A 19,881-nucleotide genomic window follows, 5' to 3' on the forward strand; every position below is an offset into this window, starting at 1 on the left:
CAAATTCCCAAAAGTTGTCCTCTAACCTCCACACAGGGACCATGGCATGCGCTTACACACAAGTGCGCACACCCTGCTCTTCCAGAGGACCTAAGCTCAGCTCCTGGCACCCATATCAGGTGGCTCACAACCACCTGTAACCCCAGTTCTGGGCTTCTGACTCCCTCTTCTGGGAATCCAAGTATACCTTCACACATGTAGCAGATACATACACATACACACACAAACACAAACACACACATGTCAAAGGTAGGTGAACATTGGGCATTCACAGGCTGAGACAAAGCCCTGAACAGTTCCCTCCATGCACGCTGGTCACTCCCTCCTCCCCGTGGCCTCCAACACTACTTTTCCCCCTTGGCCTCACTGACTCCCACACTGCCTAGTTCTAGCTGGAGCCTCTGACCTCCTGGGCTTTCCTTGGCCAGCCATTGGACACCATCCCACATAGCCTTTGATGTACATATGCCTCAATCTCTGAGGTTAGGACCCCTCAAGAGCCTGATAGAAAGTGTGGATACTCTGCCCAGGGAAATACAGAGCCAGCCTGTAATGGGCATGAGAGAATCTCACCCATGAGATCAACAGACTGCTTCAGATAACCATCCTGCCAGCCAGAGGCAGTGTGAACATTCTGTATGACAGTTCACAATGGGGAGAACTGGTCCTCAAGTCAGGTTCTTGTATAAAAAGGATAGACAGATAGACAGACAGACACACACACACACACCCCACAGTCGCATGTCAGATGTCTATGAGTTCCTATCATCTAGGGGCTGTCTCCAGGGGCCAGCCCTGACAGTGCAGCCAGAGAGTCGCATAAGATCCTCCTGCTGAGCTGGGTGGACACCACATCCACTGGCCCAGCATCTCCTGTCCCTGGAAAATCAACACAGGCACCAGAGGCAGGGCCAAAAGCCCAGTCTCTCCTACGGAGCTTCTGTCTGTCCAACAAATCCTGGAGCATGGGCTGGTTCTCTGTCCAGCAGTTTTGGCCTTCCATCTTCACACTAGTGTGTTTAAGGGATTCAGCCTGGCCCCTGACCACCGAGGGCCCTGGGCCTGAGGGAAGGCTTTCAGAGGGTCCAAACAAGGAGGGTGAAGATGTGGCTGCCCTTCTGTCTAAGAGGTGTTCTACTCCTTGCTGGTGCTCTGCACCCTCAGAACACCGCACTGCTTCCCAGGGTCTACCTTGACTGCCTAAGGCCTCTGCAAGATTCTCTCTGGCCGCACAAGCCATTGGGGATGAACTCAGGGGCTGAGCTGACAGTCTTGGGGACATCTCAGGGGCACCGACCACCCAATTACTCAAGGGAGGTATTGAACTTGAGTCATCCAGGCTACCGCTGTGCTCAGATGCTCCCAGGGAGTGCCCTGACTTCTGGGGACCCTGAAAAAGGGCTTCCTCCAGAGCCCCCTCAGACAAGGAGGACATATTCTCAGCAGTAATGGACATATCCTCTCCTAGGGTGTCCAGTGAGTCACCTGGAAACATGGCCTCCTCAGGCGGAGAAGGGAAGTCTTCTGAGCTGGGGTTGGGCTCATTTATGTCACTCTGTGCTTGGGCAGTTGGAGGAGGCGGAGGGAGTTGAGCATCCCTGTGGATGGAGGATGGAAGGTCCCCACTGCCATAAGATAGCTCCTCATCCACAGGAGACAGAATTTCAGTCAGGAAGCTTTCTACATATGAGGGACAGGCTACTTCTGTGACAAGGGGAGCTTTGTCCTCAGAAGGAGCCTTCAGGGTCATGGTGGCCTTAGGATCAGGCAAGGCCTGTAGGGGCTTCTTTTGTATGGATGGACCAGTGTCCACATCCTGTGGTTCTTCAGGAGTCATGTTTTCTTTACTGGGATCTGTTTTTTCTGAGGTGGACATGTGCAAACAGAAGGAGGGCAGAGTCGAGTCATTAATAAAAGGGGTCTGATGTGGGAACACTGTCAAGGTGGCCACAGGAGATACCTGCATGGTTTTCCCTGTATTCAATGTCCCAGTCGGGCTTTTACAGGTTCTGGAAGCTTCTTGTTCCTCCCCAGATCCCGGGGAGGTATGAGTGGCATAGGACCCTTCATTGTCTTCCATGTCCAGGGAACCACGTGCAGGCAAGGAGCTCCCTGAAGGTGGCTCAACACCAGGGCTAGGTTCTTCAAGGTTCTCCTCATTGTTCTCATCCCAAATTTGGCTGGAGGACTCTGACAACTCGGACCCCAGTCTTGGAGAAGGGGCACGTGGGAACGACAATGGCCAGCCTGCCTGAAGTAAGTTGTACCCTGGTTCTAAGTCTCCTGCTATAGCTGCCTCCTCAGAGAAGCCACTCAGGAGTCTGGTCCCCCTGCCTTCCAGTTTCTGCAGGGTCACTGGACCTACATCCTCAGGAGCCTCCTCCAGCTGAGGAAGTCCCTGGTGGCCCCAGAAGGCAGGCAGGCCGGGTTCCTCCCAGGAATCATGAGCAGAAAGCTCCCTAGACCAGCTGGGGTTTGCTTGCAGGGTATCTTCAGCTTCCAAGCTAGACAGGGATGTGGAGCTGTTAGAAAGATGGATGAGGGTGGCCGTGGCTTTCTGGAACTCCTGAAGAGATGAACAGGAAAGGCTACTTGCTGAGCCTGCTGAGGGGGTGAGGGATAAGGCAGGGGCTTCCGAAGACCCTGAGCAGCTTCTAGAAGCAGACTTAGAACGTGTGTCCAAGATGGCAGCAGGCTGGGACAGAGGGCTGTCTAGGTGCCAGGCAGGCTGTGCCTCCTCCTCGCTGGCCACAGGAGCTGCTGAGATGAACCGGATTAGGGAGTGGCTCACAGGTCCCACACCCCTCATAGTAGACTATCCCGGAAGCAGTCCCAAACCGAAAAGATGGTCCAACAGAAGACACTGACAAGGGCGCTGGTACAAGTTACAGTCGGTGCTAATGTGCTCAGGTTGATAACCCCTAGGTAATTGTCCCAGCTCCTTTCCTACTTGTGGGTCATCATGTACCGATCCCTGAGTGTCTGGATTCAGTCTATACCACTTCAGTTATTGCAAGATCTGGTGGGTGGCTCTGTTTGGCTTGTTTTGAAGCTTTAGACTCATACTGGGGCGGCGGCGGGGGGGGGGTAGTCAGCAGCGTTCCCCATCCCACCCCAGGCAGTATGGAAAAGCCTCACTTTGATCTAAGAACTGGTCTCTGAATAGCCCATGGGTGGAGGTGAGGGTCCTAAAGGGATGAGAGTCTCACCTGGGGAAGCAGCCTCCTGGTCAGCTTCCAGGTGGGTGGAGGGGATGTCTGGGTTCTCCTGCTGACAGGTTTCTCTCCTGCAAGCACACAGTGAAGTCCTGGCTGCTAGGGAAGGAGTCTTGCCTTCCCGTTGCCTTTGCCCCAGGGCTCACAGTCAGTGACCCCCATGACACTCTTAGGAACAGCCCTGCCGATCACCCACCATTGGAAGCAACCATTGCCACACAGGGTTACCTGGGAGGGGGTGGAGGGTGAGGGCAGTGGGAGTGTGTGTGTGAGGGGGTGGGGGACATCTGACTACCTTGATCAGGTGACAGATGGAAACACTTCCAGACACCTGCATCCCCCAGCTGTGTCTTGGGCCTTCACTGGGCAACAACTTTGATACCAAGAGGGAGTCAGAGCCAGTGGTATACAGCTGGTCCCAGTTCAGGTGGGATGGGGGTGGGGTCTAGGCACTAAGAGGTCCCAAAAGCTGACCAAGACTGTCTTTCTCCATGCTTAGTTACCTTACCCTACCCACGTTCCACACCTTTGCTGCTCTGACTTCCAGTGTGCCTCTTCCTGGGATTCCCCCTTTGGGCTTCTGGAAACATCCAGGCCTTGACTTGTTCTTTCTTCAGCCACCTGCAAGAAACACATTGGAAAGGTACGATACCCATTAGGTCCTCCCCCACCTTCTCTGTTGGGGATCAAAGGCTGTGTGTGCTTCCAGAGACAAAAGGGGTCCTTGAAGAGGGCCCCAAAGATCCCAATCATCAAACGCCTCCTTCCACCCTGGGAAGACTTTCTGCTCAAGCGTTGAGTGCAAGGTGAAACCCATAGAAGCTGCAATTTGCAGAACCGTACGGAGCACCTGGAATGTCCTCTGAGCCCTCATCCCATGACAGCATCATGTGGTGTACAAGGCAGCCTCCAGAGGCCGCACAGCAGGCCAATGCCCCAAGAGCCTGCAGACAGCACATGGCCACACCCTGACTCACTCTGGCTTCTTCACTTAGGGACTCTCCACACGGTCCATGCAAGCTCCAAGCATGGCTGTCCGTAGGCTGCCTCTCAACTACCCAGGCTGCACTGGGCTTGGTCTGTAGGTCGCCTATGGGATAAACAGACTGTGAATACTGGCATGTATAGATCTTGGTGGGGGGTGACTCCCAGGAAAATTATCTGAAAATTCAAAATGGATGCAAGACTGGACTGTGGCATTTGATTAGTGTGAGTACCTAAAAGATGTGATCATGTGTTTCTCAAATTATCCTGTTAGTTAGTGATATGAAGTCCTAGGGGGAGGTGAAGCACATAGAAAAATCATTTTAAATTTAAATCCGGTTAGTGACACCCACATTAAAACAAGAACGTGGGAGGCAGAGGGAGGCTGATCTCTATGAGTTCCAGGCCAACCTGGTTTATATAGTGAGACCCTTGTCTCAGAAAACAAACAAGAACTGTGTATCCCTCTTTCTCGCCTTTAGGAACCTCCCACAGATGGCTGGGAACCTTTGCCAGGGCTGTTCCTCTCCTTGTCTCAGCACTGTGCTGAGGCCCTTTAGTGCTGTGAGGGGCATGGGCACTCAGGCAAGGGTAGGCCTTGGCCATGCCATGGTCTTCCATAGCAATCTAAAAGACCAGCCAAGTGGGCACAAAGCAGGGCACAGCAGAGTCAGGTTAGACCTCCATATTCCTAGATCTGAGTCCTGCCTGGTAGACTTTTGGGATCCTGAAGGCCCAAGGCCACTGGCCTATGGGACGAGAGCTATGTTGCCTTAAACTCTCATCCAGAGCCTGGGATGGAGGCTGAGGTGGCAGGCTCATTGCAGGTAGGACCCTGGATTCTCGAATGGCCATACTGGGGTGCTCCCAAGAACCTTGCAGGAACCATCTTCTGACTAGCGAGCAGCTAGCACCAGTCAGACAGCTGTATCCTGGACCATTACTAACAAGCTCACCACCCAGGTGCTTCCGTCCTCAGTCTCCTCTCCTGCAGGGTGGGTAATGAGTGTGCTCAGCTCAAGAGACAACTTGCTCCCTGGGTGTGGTGTAGGTACTGGTTGGCTTCAGTATGCGACAGCTAGCCTACACATGGCCACAGGGCAGAAGCCAGTGACATGGACGGCGAGGGGCACCAGGCCTAACAAATGTCCGCAGAGCCCTGAACAACAGCCAACAGAGGTGTGACTTCAGCAGACAGGAAGGCCATGGAAATGTCCTCTGTATGTCCCCTGCTTACCCTGGTCACCTGTGGACCGCTGGGAAACCCCATCTGTCCCCACCCTCCTGGATAATCCTATGGCACTGGGAAGGGCTTGCTTCTTTCTATCCTAACTGACTTGGAATTCACTCTTTCCAGCCCCAGATACAAGAGTGCCTTGGTGCCGCAGAGTCTGACGAGATTTGGCTTCTGAGGGTCGAGGCTGAGTAGTGGGTGGAGGGGTGGAGCTTCTGAACCTAGAGCTGCAATGCAGGGGTGGGGAACTCAGAGGTGGAATCAACTCACAGAGAGCCAGCCAAGCCATGCCAGTCTCTCAATGTCAGCCCCAGGGCAACCCCGCCCCCCAGTGAGAAGTCGACTCTCCTACCCCCTGAAGATCAGGAGTTCTACCCTCAGGGAGGCCTCAGGGCCAAGTGCACGGTTCAGAAAGTAAAGAATTTGATATCGATACAACTGGCGTCCACTAATGAAGATGCTTCTGGCAGTGCTGGTTTCTAAGCTCTTGGAAACATCTAGATAAACCAAGCTACAGCTGAAATAGCCAGACCAAGTATTGTCTTTAATGTCCCCAGAGGAGTAGCCGAGTCACCTCCCACGGGCAATGGAGTTGGCCAGTCTTCTAGCCAGGAAAGAGTCTGTGGTCTCGGGAAGGGGCCATGAGCATCCGTCCTCTTCGACTTTCCCTGGGGACCTCCCTGTCCCTGCTTGACCGCCGGACACCAGACTTGGACAGGGTCCACTGGATGTGGGGGAAGCTCCTGGAAAGATCCACACAGGGATGGCCCACAGACAGTTTCCAGGGGCATTACCTGGAAGAAGCAGTTCCTTGGCCTCCTGTGGCTTCAGCTGAGAGACTGGGTTACCATCTTTCTCGATGACCTGTGTCAACAAGATAGAAGGAGAGTCATGACGAGAGTCCAGGAGCCACCTGGGAACAGAACTCCAAGGACTAGGACCATCAGGGCCACCAGCACCACGGGCGCTAGCTCACGGGCACCCAGGAGTCCCAACCAAGATCAAGCTATAGACTGGGAGAATGGTACGGGAGGTGCCCCAAACCAGCAGGGCTAGGGAGAGGGACTTCCTGAGGGTTGCATACGGGAAAGGCTGAGTGTTTCTGATGTTCGGAGTCCAGGGAGCTCAAGTGCAGCAGACTAGGGGGAGAGACACAAGGCTGTTTTCCAGGCCCTGAAAAACACAATTCCTGGGGTCACTCATGCTGATCAGCCTGTGTAGAACCCCCGACTTAAGATACACCACATGGCTTGCTGCTTTGGAGGCTAGATGAGGCTCTCTACTGCTTTCCGCTGCTGTTCCCAACACCCTCCCCTTCACACCTGCCTCATATTCTGGTCATTATGTTGTCTAATTCTCTGCCCCTGTGCCCAAACCTCTTCAGCATCACTGGACATAGATGCTAGTGTCTGGGGGGTGGGTTACTCCACCCTGTCTCTCCCAAACTGTGTGCTTAAGTATTCTGGGGTGCTCAACTCATAAGCTGCAAACCTGGGAACGAGAGCTTATTTGTAAGAGGGCCTTTGCAGATATAATAAGAATCTCTAGCCGGGCGGTGGTGGCGCACTCGGGAGGCAGAGGCAGGCGGATCTCTGGAGTTCGAGGCCAGCCTGGTCTACAAGAGCTAGTTCCGGGACGGGCACCAAAGCCACAGAGAAACCCTGTCTCGAAAAACCAAAAAAAAAAAAAAAAAAAGGAATCTCTAGACAAACCCATCTTAGAGTTCGGCAGGTCGTAACTCTTAAAGAAACAGGAGAGGGCTGGAGAGATGGCTCAGAGGTTAAGAGCATTGCCTGCTCTTCCAAAGGTCCTGAGTTCAATTCCCAGCAACCACATGGTGGCTTACAACCATCTGTAATGGGGTCTGGTGCCCTCTTCTGGCCTGCAGGCATACGCACAGACAGAATATTGCATACATAATAAATAAATAAATAGAAACAGGAGAGGAAATGGACACAGAAGAAAAGAGACAGGCACAGGGAGACAGAGTCTGGAGACAACCTTAGATCTGGGGAATATCTGGAGCCAAAAGGAGCTAGAAGGACCTTGTCCTGGAGCCTTTGAAGGGAACAGATTTTCCCCTTCTGGTCTCCAGAATGCGAGAGCACACACATTTGTTTGAGTCGTTCAGCTTGCAGAACTCTGAGTGGCAGCCTCCAAAAATGAATATGACATTTATCTCATAAGGAAGAGACTGAGGTCAGGGAGGGGAGGAACATGGTGGAGGCAGAATGGGGTACAAGCCAAGTGGTCACACCAGCAGCCCGTGGACTGATGGAGGCAGAGAGTGCTGGAGGCAGAACCCTCATTTTCCTGGATTCTTCTTGGGGTGGGGGGGGGCAGAGAGCAAATCTACCAGGCCACGGCAAGATGGGGACTCCCTTTATGCCAGGGAAGGGCATGCTCAGTCTCAGTCCTTGCCTGGCAGCAGGGGGATATGGCTCAGCCTCAGTCTTTGCCTGGCAGCAGGGGGACATGGCCAGGCCTTGCTGCTGACAGGTTTGTGTTCTGACAGCCCCAGGCCTGCAGTGATGGCCGGTCACATTAGCTCTGAGCAGCTGCTCCTGCCAAGAACCCTCTGCAGCGGGAGAGCCTGTCTGTGCAGTTTCCCGTGACATCCCATGTTCTGTGTCTCCGAGTGTGGTGAGGGGTGGTCCAATGGGCACTCTGCTGCAACTCAGATGTGCCCAGGGAGGCCTGGGTATCCCAGGTCACACACTGGCCTGGTGGCCTGGTGCGTAGGACTGTCTCGCCCCAAGCTTAATGTTACCCCCACAGAAGGCTGGCGCCGACAGATTGAGCGATTATCTGTTCTTGGCTGGTCACTGCCACTGCCCTGGACTACCTTGGATGTCATGTCCACTCTCCACAGATGGGCTTCCAATCCCAGGTGTGACATCTGCCCACTTCAGCCTCCGAGGCTGCGGGAGCTTATCTGCAGCTGAAGTTTCCTGGGGAGGTGCCACTTCCTTCTGCTCTGGAGAAAGGCTTCAGGACAAGATACAACAGACTAGATGTGAGTGGACCTCCAGCTGCTCCAGCCAGGGTGCCCATCCCTGACCACAAGACTCAGCAAGTCCTTGTCCCTAGAACCACCTTGAGCTACATCCAGGGGCAACTGTGACCAGTGGGCAAGCAGAAGACAGGCTCCTGGTCCCTCTTCACTCAGCAGCTTCCCAAGCAGGGCCTGTGCCTCAGATGGAACAGCTGCTATGGGGCACGGATGGGGGCCTAGGAGCCTCTGGTCCTTTTCCTTGTTGCCTGGGCCCACCATCATGTCGGGACCAGTCAGCCTGCCTCTTAGGGCCCTGGGGACACTCTAGAGATTCAAAGGGGAGGGCTCTGCCTGGGGGCAGCTTCTGGGTCCTGACAGTTTCGCCAACATAAAGTGCTGTAGGTCTGTTCATGGCCTGGAACACGCATGCTATCCTGGCCCAGTCTGTACTCTGCTGACAGGCACAGAGAGGAGGGTCCAGAGTGACTGTTCTTGCCAAGGCGGTTGAGAGGTACCAGAGAAAGCTCTATAAGATCCTCTCTCCTAGCCGGGCGATGGTGGCGCACGCCTTTAATCCCAGCACTCGGGAGGCAGAGGCAGGCGGATCTCTGTGAGTTCGAGACCAGCCTGGTCTACAAGAGCTAGTTCCAGGACAGGCTCCAAAGCCACAGAGAAACCCTGTCTCGAAAAACCAAAAAAAAAAAAAGATCCTCTCTCCTGCAGGCCAGCCTGAGGGAGGTGATTCATGGAGGTGGGCTCATTCCATCCCCTACCCCACCCTCAAGGTGGAGGGAGGAAGCGGAGGAACTAATCGCTAGGGCCTGGGGGGGTGATAGCCTTCCCAGGACTGGCAGTGGGTGCCTGGGGAAGAGGGGACTGCCAGGATGAGAACCATCCTCAGATCACTCCGCTCCAACAGTGCTGCTGGGTGGAGCAGAGTGTTTCCTGCTGCGGACTAGCACTTTAACTGTGTGCAGTGCAGGCTGTTACATTTGTTTACACTGTGTCTGTTTAACGTTGTAAAGATTTGCTGCTTTTATCTGTGCTGCATTTGTTCACGCAAAGATGTGTTGCTTTGTCGGCCTAAGGAACTTGATTACTTGATTGGTCTAATAAAAAGCTGAGCTGCCAATAGCAAGGCAGTGGAGGGAGAGATAGGAGGGGCTGGGGGACAGAAAGGGGGAGAGGGAGAGAGAGAGAGAGAGAGAGAGAGAGAGAGAGAGAGAGAGAGAGAGAGAGAGAGAGAGAGAGAGAGAGAGAGAGAGAGAGCGCGCGCGAGCGCTGGGGCCAGCCAGGCAGCTGCCAGCCAGGAGGAAGCAGTGAAAGCAGGACATACAGAATGAAAGGTAAAAAGCCCCAAGGCAAAACATAGACGAAGAGAAGCAGGTAAATTAAGTTCTAAGAGCTAGTGGGACGAGCATAAGATAAGGCCTGGCATTCATTCATTAATAATGAGTTTCTGTGTCCTGCTTTGTGGGCTGGTGGTCTGAGAAAAGCTGCTACAGTTTTCGGCATGGGGAAGCCAGGAAGGTCCTATGGGGAAAGGCCTGCTGCTCCTTTCACCCATCTGTGGTCAAGGGACACTCTTTGTGTCCCTCCTCCGAACGCAGGCAGGAACCTCACCCCCTTTTGCTGCAAAATGGCCAGGCCTCAAAGAAAGTCCAGCTACTGCTGGCCATAGAACAACTCCTATAGTTCCAGAGACTGGAGTGGTCACACACATGCTTTCTGCTGCCCCAAGCCAGGCTGTCTGTGTGCTCTGTCACCCTACGCCCCACAGAGTGCTCTAGGGAGCGTCATGTGCTCATATCCCTCAACCACAGAGCCAGTAACTGTGGCGGCAGTTTGATCTGTCCTGGAGTTCAGGGCAGGTCTGGTCCTCCCATGCCCTTCTCCCCCCATCCTCCTGGAGGAGTTCAGGGCAGGTCTGGTCCTCCCATGCCCTTCTACCCCCCCCCATCCTCCTGGAGGAGTTCAGGGCAGGTCTGGTCCTCCCACGCCCTTCTACCCCCCATCCTCCTGGGAGCAGCTGAGTGAAATGGAACCATGCAGCAGAAAACAAATACACGAAAGGCTTGTCATGGCCTGTGCCAGGGCCAACTTCCCTCACTCCCACCCTCCCCCACTCACTCTGAAACTTTCAAGCTGTCTGAGAGTTCCTGGGGGTTGTGGCTTTGGGGGCTCCCAGGTCTGTGTTCCTCTGTTTTCTGATTTGTGTCAGAGACCCCTTCCCAGGCAACCTTGACGCTGGAGCTGGAACTCTAGGAAAAATAGCACAGGGCAAGCCTGGGATGGCCACCTTCACCTGGTGCCCTCTGCAGAGAAGCAGGAAGTGGAGCCCATGGCAACGGCCACCGCAGGGCACCCTTAGCACTGTAGATGGAGTGGGCACCAGCTGGGACAAGCTGCCCTCCCTTACCAGGCCTAGACACCTGCTGATAGGTACAGACAGAAGACAGAGCTTGCTTTTCTGCCCACAGTTGCCCAGAGGCATAGAGAACTCTAGAGTCAGGTAGTCAGAGCCCCCTCTCCTGAAGGTTGGCCTGTGGCAGGTGCTTCAGAGAGAAGTGAGGTCACCGTCCTGTTTACAGAGTTAGGGGAACACAGAGTGTCCAAGGGTCCCTTGCCCTCATTTGTATACCCTCTCATGCTCTTATCCGGGTGAGAGGAGCAGGGACTTAGCTCCACAGACACAGTGGGTGCTTTGTCTGAGTGGCTGGCCTCTCCAGCACACCCCAGACCTGCTAGGGACACAGAGGTCCCCATCGCTACCGCTGGCCCATCTGAGTGGTACCACCCCCACCAGGCTCTCCACCTCCCGCAGGGCCTTTCTTCTCCCCCTGGTCTGTAATAAGTGCCATAGCTTGGAAGCCTGGCTCCTCCCCCAGAGGCCCAGGCAGGTCATCTCCCTCTGTACCATCATCCTGTCCCAGACCCTTTCCACCAAGAGTGGCAGGTGGGACACGAAGGAACCAGGCGAAGAGGCTGGGAGCGCCCACCTGCAGCAGCTGGGTCCGGGCCTGGAGCTCCTGCCGCAAGTGAGCCACGGACCTCTGCACATTGAGGATAGACTGCTGGTGCTGCAGGAGCTGCTTTCTGTCACGGTGCAGGGATGCATACACCTTCTTCAGGTACTGGATTTCCCTCTGAAGTTCCGGAGGAGAAAATTCCAGTTAGGACAGCGGGGCAGGGAGGGGACTGCCTCTCATGCTGCCTGACCCACCTCTCCCCTCCCAGGCCTTTTGCCTGGCCCTCCCTGCTCAGCCTCTTAGCTTTTGCTCTCCTCTGGGTTTGGTCTGGGCAGGAGGGAACTCATGAAGCTGGGGTAATCACGCACCAATGACTTCCATATGGAGTCCTCTCTCTGTCCTCCCCCCTCCTCCCCTCGCCCCAGGTGTTGGCTACTGCCTTGCCTCTGTACCACCCCTTTATTATAAAAGCCTCGCCAAGACTTCGGAAACAGACACTGCTCTACAGTGGGAACTTGAAGCTCCCAGAGGCTAAGCGACTTGTCGCAGGCCACATTTAGCAGGAGGTTAAGAGTGGTTTAGACTCAGGGACGTAGGGCCATGTGCCCACTTAAGATTTGCAGTCCTCTGACCGTGGACTCTTCCAGGCCCCATACAGTTGTAAGCATTACTGGAGGGTCGCAAGAGCTCAAGGACGTTCTGTGACACAGGGGCATTCTGGTGCCCCCACCGGGAGGGCTGCAGGCCTGCTTCTGTGTGACCGTTCCTTGTCCGTGCCTACCCGTTCCTTCTCAAGCCTGCTGAGGGCTAGTTGTTGCTTCTCCCACAAAGTGGCCCGTGCCGCTTCGCGCCCCTTGAGCCCCAGACACCTAGGGAAGGGAAAAAGCCACAGGCAGTCTTGAGAGTCTCTTCAGATTGGGAGATTCACAAAGCAGGACCAGACAGCTCCAGCAGCCAGGTACACCTACATGTCCCCCAACAGAGCAGAGTCTGGGAGCCCCAGGGGCCTCAACCTGGGCTGTCAATCTTCCCTCCCACCATGTTGATGACTGTCTCATGGTCAAGGGTGTGAAGGCCTGAGGTGACGGAGTTTCCTACCTGCACACTACATCCAGACAAGGGGTTCCCCACTGACAGACACTAAGGACATGTCATGCCCAGGGGGGTGGTGGGCTGTGAATAGAGGAACCCCCAGAGGCCAGCCTCAGCAAGGCCAGAGGATTCTGGGTTTGTTTCATTTATATATGAAAGTCCTATGTATAAGAAATCACTCTAAGGAAAACGTTTCTTGGTAGTCATAATAGCAAAACGTTGGCTACACAGTGAGGTCTGTAATTAGAGACGGGCCAAGGGAATGCTGATGGCCTGCAATGCCCATGTGCTGGCACGTATGTGGTGACGTGAGGCTTCCTGGCATGCAGCAGCATGTGAAGCCTAAGCCCCCAGCAACATTCTGGAACACTCTGGAAATACTGTAGACACTACAGAGACAGGGACCATGGCTGCTCGTTTAGTATATTGGGGACACTTACTATCTTCCCTAAATTTCTCCAAATGCCTATCCCTGCCTGGATCACTACAGTCATCTTTCTGTGTCTGTGTCTGTGTGGGTGGGTGGGCACGTGGACGGGGTGGGCACGTGGACAGGGGTGGGTACGTAGACAGGGGTGGGCACGTGGACGGGTGGGCACTGGACGGGCGGGCATGTGGACGGGGCGGGCACGTGGACAGGGTGGGCACGTGGACAGGGGTGGGCACATGGACGGGTGGGCACATGGACAGGGGTGGGCACGTGGACGGGTGGGCACGTGGACAGGGGTGGGCACATGGACGGGGTGGTCAGAACCACACGTAGAGCTCACCCTATCTGATGCTCCAGGCAGGCCAGCTCCGCACGGGCTTTTTCCTCCAGCGCCATCTCACGCAGTCGGAGAACTGCAGCCTGGTGCTGGGCACGCAACTCTTCGTCTCTCAGACTCTGCTCCAGCATCGCAATAGTGAAGCGGTGGAAGGTTCTGGACCTTTCTGTTCCTGGCTCTGGTCTCTCTATGTCCCACTGCAGAGACACAGACCAACCCAGTCTTATCACTTCTAGTTCCTCTCGAGGGCTGGGAGCTGTCTCAGAAAGATGCCACAGACTCCAAGAAGTCCTCCCTAAATGCCCACCAGCTTATCCCCCTCCCAATGCTCCCTTCCTGGCAAGGCACCCCTTCCTGACTGTAAGCTCCCAGAGGGCAAGCAGGGTCCTCATCATCCTGGACTCACGCCCATCCCAAGCTAGGCAGGACACTTGTTGATGCTCTGCAGGGTTTTAGCAAGGCAGGCTGGGCTGTGCACTGCCCTGTCCAAAGCACCCTGTTGTCATGCAGGTCCTCAGCTATCACCCAGGGTGAGAGGAAGAGAGTTGGGGTAGCTACCAGCTGCAAGGATGGACACTGGGATGACGAGGTGACCCTCCTCAGATCAGGGCCAGTGGGGACCCTCTACCCACCACCAGTAACATATAGCCTTAAAGTCATGCCCCATTCTTTGTACCTTGTAGGTGGTTCTGTCTGAAGGGAAGAACTTGGTTAGAGCCAGCTGGGAGGGGGCTGGGTCCTGCTGCACCGACTCCAAGCCAGAAAACAGGCCTTGGTGGGGTCCTGAGGGAACCATTAACACGTGCTTAGGGCCTTTCCTAAGGAGGGCCTCCCAAATGAAGTATGTCCGAGGCAAGAACATACTTCATGCATCTACACACAACCTCTGACACACAGCTTCCCACCAGATCACAAGGCAATGCTGGAAGGGACTGGTGGCCTCTTGTTTCCTAAACTGAAACTCTGAAATGGAACCCACAGGACCAGACCAAACACAATGTTCTCAGAATAACAGCCCTTGCTCTCACACACAGAAGGAGACACTGAGACCAGAGGGGATGTCCTGAGTCGAGCACTAAAGCTGGTACAGGGACACACAGAGCCCAGACTCCCTGCTTACCCAGCTCCCTTGCTGCTGACCCCTGCCTACCACCCTGCTATAGTGAGTTTCATAGAGCAGGTGCCCCTCACCTTCACCGCTGAGACAGGGTTTCTCTGTGCAACAACCCTGGCTGTCCTGGCATCTGCTCTTATAGATCAGACTGGACTCAAACTCAAAAAGATCCGCCTACCTCTGCCTTGTAAGTGCTGGGATTAAAGGCGTGCACTACCAAGCCTGGCATAATAATGCATATTTATAACCCCAGCACTTGGGAGGCAGAGGCAGGAGGGTCGGAAATTTAAGGTAATCTTGGCTAACAGTGAGTTCCAGGCCAGACTAGGTGACCCAAGGTGAGATGCAAGCATAGTATCCCCCTGCCCGCAAAACAAACAAACAACAACAACAACAAAAAACACAACTAAATTTACATACAAAGTGGACTCTAGGACAAAGCACACTGCAGAAGTGTCTTCATATCAAAAGGGTCAATTCATCAAGAGTTCATCAGAATCCTAAATGTTTACGTGCTATAGCACTAATCGAACTGCCCAGGGGTCTAGACAACCTTACACTCTGAAGGTTCCATAGTGTGTCTCCCAGCCAACAACAGTAGAAACAAAGAAGAAAAAGTCACGAACATGGGGTGGGTCTGAGCAATTCTGTCACCAACTGGTAACAGAATGTTCCACCCAACAGAGCGTGTGGCATATCCCAGCAAAAGCCTGAGTGTGGAGATCATCAAAAGTCTACAAATGGGGCTGGAGAGATGACTCAGAGGTTAAGAGCACTGACTGCTCTTCCAAAGGTCCTGAGTTCAATTCCCAGCAACCACATGGTGGCTCACAACCATCTATGATGAGATCTGGTGCCCTCTTCTGGCATGCGAGCATACATGAAAGGAATGTTGTACACATAATAAATAAATAAACCTTTTTTTTAAAAAAAAAAGTCTACAAATGTACTTTATGGCCACCAGAAATGAGCAGAGGGGCCAAGCTTTCCAGGGAAGTGGCCGTGTCAGGCTGGGGATGAAGCTGTAGGATGGCATACCTAGCTCCTCAAGGCCCAAAGCTCATCTGGGAGGTTTTTACAAGGTTCTACCCCTTACCTGCCAGCACACATCACACAGGACGCTCACCTGCAGAAGTTGCCCTTGCCTCCTCAGGATGCTTCAAGGACTCCTTGTTGTCTCTTTGTGGGAAGGGTGGTGATCTGAAGGACCAGGAAACCACCAAAGGTCACTGTCATTGCCAGCATCTGAAACCTGAATTTAACCCCGCCCTCGCCCTCCTCTACCCTGTGGGGTGGCATCTGGTCCCAGCCTTGGCCTCACCTAGATCTGGTCGTCACTGTGTTGAGAGATGGTGTGCTCGTTGTCACTGTGTTGAGAGACGGTGTGCTCGGCTCTAGGCCACCACATGTCTGCTGCTGTTCCAGCTTCAAAGCCTTTTCTGGCTTTTGCTGGACGAGGGGTTTCTCCATCCGCTGCTGCAAGGAAAGAGTCTGATGTTGCAGAGCGTGAGAGAGGAGGTTTCACAGCCAGCCAGGCCAGGCTGGATCCCAGAATCAGGCAAGAGAGGCATACTGGGCTTTGTATATCACAAACACCACAGATCATGAACTCTGAGCTCCAACAGAGACCTCGCTGCTCGGGGCCTAATAGACCCCAGACTGGGATGAGTGGGAGGCAAAGACCCCTATCTGTGACCCAGGTCTGGAACCAGCCATGGGCACCCCAGTGTGGGTGTTCCCAGGACGTCAGTGGCCAAAGCTTCCAATCCCTTCAAACAAGTCCACAGGCCCCAATTCATGTGGCTTTGTACTCTCTCCTAGACTAGTGGCGCCTCTCTGTATCCATGCGACGGTGCCCACTTTAGAAGGACCTCAGCCTGGGTGGGGTGGGGTAGAAGGGACATTGGGAGGCGTAGCACACCAGTTAAAGTCCCAGAAGGGGCATCCCACTGACCTTCAGCTGGTGTTTGAAGACAAGTTCATCTAGTGCCATCTGCGTCTCCCATACCTCCTGCTCTGCCCGCTGTCGCAGAAGGGCCAGCGCCTGCTCCTGCTTCTGCTGGTCCAGCTGTCATGAGAACCCATACCCCACGGTTCACCTGTGACTTGCTGGCGACAGACTATGAGGACCACTTTGGTAGATCCTACGCCTGGGCAGGGCCTGCCTCTCTTAGCGAATGACTACTCTTTCTACCTGGGACTTCCCTATCTGGGTTGAGCGCCAGGGGTGGGGGCTGCTTCTAAACCCTCAGTTCTGTGTTTTGGAGCCTTCTACTCAGCCTCAGGCAAAGGCTGCTCACAGCTAATCTCCAAACAGAAGATGCCTAAAGGGGACACAGCTGTCACTGGCCTAGCATCATGGGGCAGAACATACCTTCAGTGACTGGAGAAAGTGCAAGGATTTCAGCTGGAAACTGGTCAGGTGCCCTCCAGAATGTGGCCCCTTGGGCTCCTGTTGACCTGCGGACCACGGAGGAGGGCACCTGAGTGGCAGGTACGCTCTGAGCCTCTCTCCTGGTTGAGCCTCAGCACTCACAGCTTCTTGGCCTGCAAGGAAACTCAGGCCAGAGGCCGGGAGGGAAAGCCCACACGACGCAAGGGCTGCACTGGTAGCCAGCACTTCAAGAAGGGCCCCTTCCCTGCAGCCCTTCAAGATGGCGTGGCTGCCACGTGGCTGCATTCCCTCTCTCAAGCTGGCTGTGCCTCCCTCTTTCCACCATTCATTTCAGAAGCATGAATCGAGTTAGCATAGGTGACAGGAGCCACCAGGCAGACCCAGATATCAGTCTCCGCTCTGTCCTGCACTTTCTAGAGGACCCTAGATCACTGGTCAAACAGCCTTGGGGGGGGGGTACAGCTTACTCATGTAAGGATTCCACAATAGCTTAACAGGGCCCAAAGGTCACGGTGGTTGACAGTGGTGCTCAGGTGGGTATGTGCTACAGAGGTGAATCCAGGATGCTCCTTGGAATTCTGGGGTGTTCACCCTTAGATTACAAAGTCTCCAAGGGTAGCAGAGCAGGCTTCTTCCCCGCCCCCCCCCATGGCCAAGGCTCTACACACTGCTGTAGAGGGTTCCACCAGGGGAGCTCTGGGGAAGAGCTAAGTTCAGGGGTTGGCTCTGTTCCCTCCTGACCTTATCCTTATCCTCAGCCTCATTTCTGCTAAGAGTTAGCTGTTAGGGGAGGGTTCAGAGGATGGTTGACTTGAACCCTCTGGCCTGGATGAGAAGGCCTTCCTGACGGCTCTCGATGGCCCTCAGTCACTGGCCAGTCATGATACAGGGAAGGCTACAGAGAAACTCTCAATCCTCTGCCCAAGGAGAACCATCTTCCCTGGCAGACTGCATGCCATCATGGACAGAGAAGGAGCAGAAGAAAAGCTGAGAACAGCAGCTACAAGTCCCTGGGTATTACCACTGACAGAAAAGATCAGGTGGTAGCAGGATGCAGCCATAAGACATACAACAAGCACTCGAGGACTCTCGGAGGACCCCTGTGTAATTTGGCACAATTCTTGGGTTGACTGAGTTCCAGTTCCTTTAGAGAAGAGGTTTCACTACTATGTCAAGGCCCTTGAGGATTCTAAGGCCAGAGCAGGTGCCCAACTCCATCACCCTTCCACGGACCTAAAGACTGAAGCCCAGTCGGGCTTTAATCCCAGTACTCGGGAGGCAGAGGCAGGTAGATCTCTGTGAGTTCGAGGCCAGCCTGGTCTATTCCAGGACAGGCTCCAAAGTTATAGAGAAACCCTGTCTTGAAAAAAACCAAAAAAAAAAAAAAAAAAAAAAATAATAAGACTGAAGCCTAAAGCCTCTAAGCCATGCATCTGAGGGCATATCTCCTAGTCTTCTTGGGCCATACCAGCACCCCACAGGCCACAGTCTGCATGTCCCTGAGCACTGACCTGTGACCCAGAAGAAAACTAGGTCAGCCCCCAGCTGAGATCACCATGTGCCTTAATCCCTAACTCCCCTCAAAAGACAGTTAGGGAAGAGCCTCCAGAATTCAGCACCTCCTAAAGCCAGTACTGTGGGACCCAGTAAGATGACCTCATGAGTGCCCAGCACCCACGGCAGCCGGTTGATGGCAGGAAGGACAATGACAGTAAGTGCTTAGACTCTGGTTTCTCTGCCCCCCCCCCCCCCCGCGGAGTCGCTGAGCCTGAGGGTAGAGCTTTGCCCCAGAGAAGCAGCGAAAGGCACAGATAGCGTTTATTTTGGTACATTTAGGGGAGGAAAATGGGGCTCCAAGTTAGATTTCAAAACCTGTGTATCAGAGGAAGAAATAAAGAAAAAAAAAACCTGGGTGTGGTGGCCTGCACATGTAATCCCAATGTTTCAGAGATGAGCGAGAGCAGAGCCTGGGCTCACCAGACAGTCAGGCTAGCCTGTGTGGCGAGTCCCAGCCAGCGAGATACTCTGTCTTAAAAACCAAGCTGGGAGTGTCTGAGGAATTATTACCCCAGGTTGGCTTCTGGCCTCTACATATGCATGTGAGCATGTTCTCTCTCTCTCCTCTCTCTCTCTCTCCTCTCTCTCTCTCTCTCTCTCTCTCTCCCTCCCTCCCCCTCTCTCTCTCTCTGTCTATCTCTCTCCATAAAACGTAACATTTTCTGTCCCACCTCTTCACAGTTCCAGGTCTTGACAGCCACATGTCTGATAGCTACCACAATATCCCCCATCAACAGACATCCCACCGAGCAGGGATGTCCGGGTGTTGAAGTTCAGAAAGCTCCACCGGACAACGCTGCTTGTATATTCTAAAGGCTGGGACTCTCGTTGCCGTCCCTGTGAACGGCCAGCACTTCTGCTCAGGGAACGGCAAAATGAGGCTGAGGGATACAGTAGCCCCCCCCCCCCACGCACCCCAGTAAGGAGAGGGCCACCTTGCTGTGATCAGGAATTGCTCTTGACTCCCGCACAAAAGCAGACCCTGCCCAGTCAGTCTGGAGGAGGAGAGCGTATAAACCCAGCCCCGGGTGGGCAGCGCCCAGGGTATTCTGGAAATCTCACTGACTCTCTGGACTACAGTTTCTGTTGAAAGATAGGGTTTTCTTCTGATTTAAATGATTTTTCTCAAATTTATGTAAACATTTAGTAGCCATGGTAACAGAATAACTGATGAAGCCTTATCTATAAAGTGGTGAAGCCTTACACTAAAATCAGGAATGGACTGATTATAAAGGGGAGGGCTGGCGTGTGAGGGTAGAGCTTTAGGTGTTTGCCTTGGGTTCCATCTGCAGTACCCCATAAACAAGGTCTGGTTGCACATATCTGTTATCCCATCTCTTGGGAAACAGAGGCAACAGAATCAGAAGTTTAAGGTCACCCATGGCTACACAGTGGGTTAAATAAAGGCTACCTCGTCTCAAACGGAAAGAAACGAGTACCAATGGGAGGGTTTAGCTCTGTGGCCTTCTGCTGTGATAGGGTAGCAGGAGCCCACAGCAGTGCTCTTAACTCCCCACCTTCTGAACCGTGAGCCCACACATCTCTGTTCATCAAAAGTC

The 19,881-nt window shown here is 53.9% G+C and overlaps 1 protein-coding gene across 1 annotated transcript in view; it reads right to left on the reverse strand.

Moving 5' to 3' along the window:
- Positions 1–769: 769 nt before the first annotated feature.
- Ccdc187 (coiled-coil domain containing 187) overlaps positions 770–19,881 on the reverse strand; it is a 53,070-nt gene continuing 33,958 nt past the window's right edge. Inside the window, 17 exon segments of the mRNA XM_057754618.1 lie at positions 770–879; positions 1,192–2,760; positions 3,210–3,286; positions 3,742–3,836; positions 4,193–4,305; positions 6,228–6,297; positions 6,518–6,606; positions 8,279–8,421; positions 10,559–10,689; positions 11,428–11,574; positions 12,179–12,266; positions 13,260–13,388; positions 13,934–14,039; positions 15,497–15,570; positions 15,692–15,846; positions 16,325–16,438; positions 16,745–16,830. Coding sequence (XP_057610601.1) covers positions 770–879; positions 1,192–2,760; positions 3,210–3,286; positions 3,742–3,836; positions 4,193–4,305; positions 6,228–6,297; positions 6,518–6,606; positions 8,279–8,421; positions 10,559–10,689; positions 11,428–11,574; positions 12,179–12,266; positions 13,260–13,388; positions 13,934–14,039; positions 15,497–15,570; positions 15,692–15,846; positions 16,325–16,438; positions 16,745–16,830 — 3,296 coding nt within the window.

The sequence above is a fragment of the Chionomys nivalis genome, chromosome 22, assembly GCF_950005125.1.
Source record: "Chionomys nivalis chromosome 22, mChiNiv1.1, whole genome shotgun sequence".
Classification (NCBI taxonomy): domain Eukaryota; kingdom Metazoa; phylum Chordata; class Mammalia; order Rodentia; family Cricetidae; genus Chionomys; species Chionomys nivalis.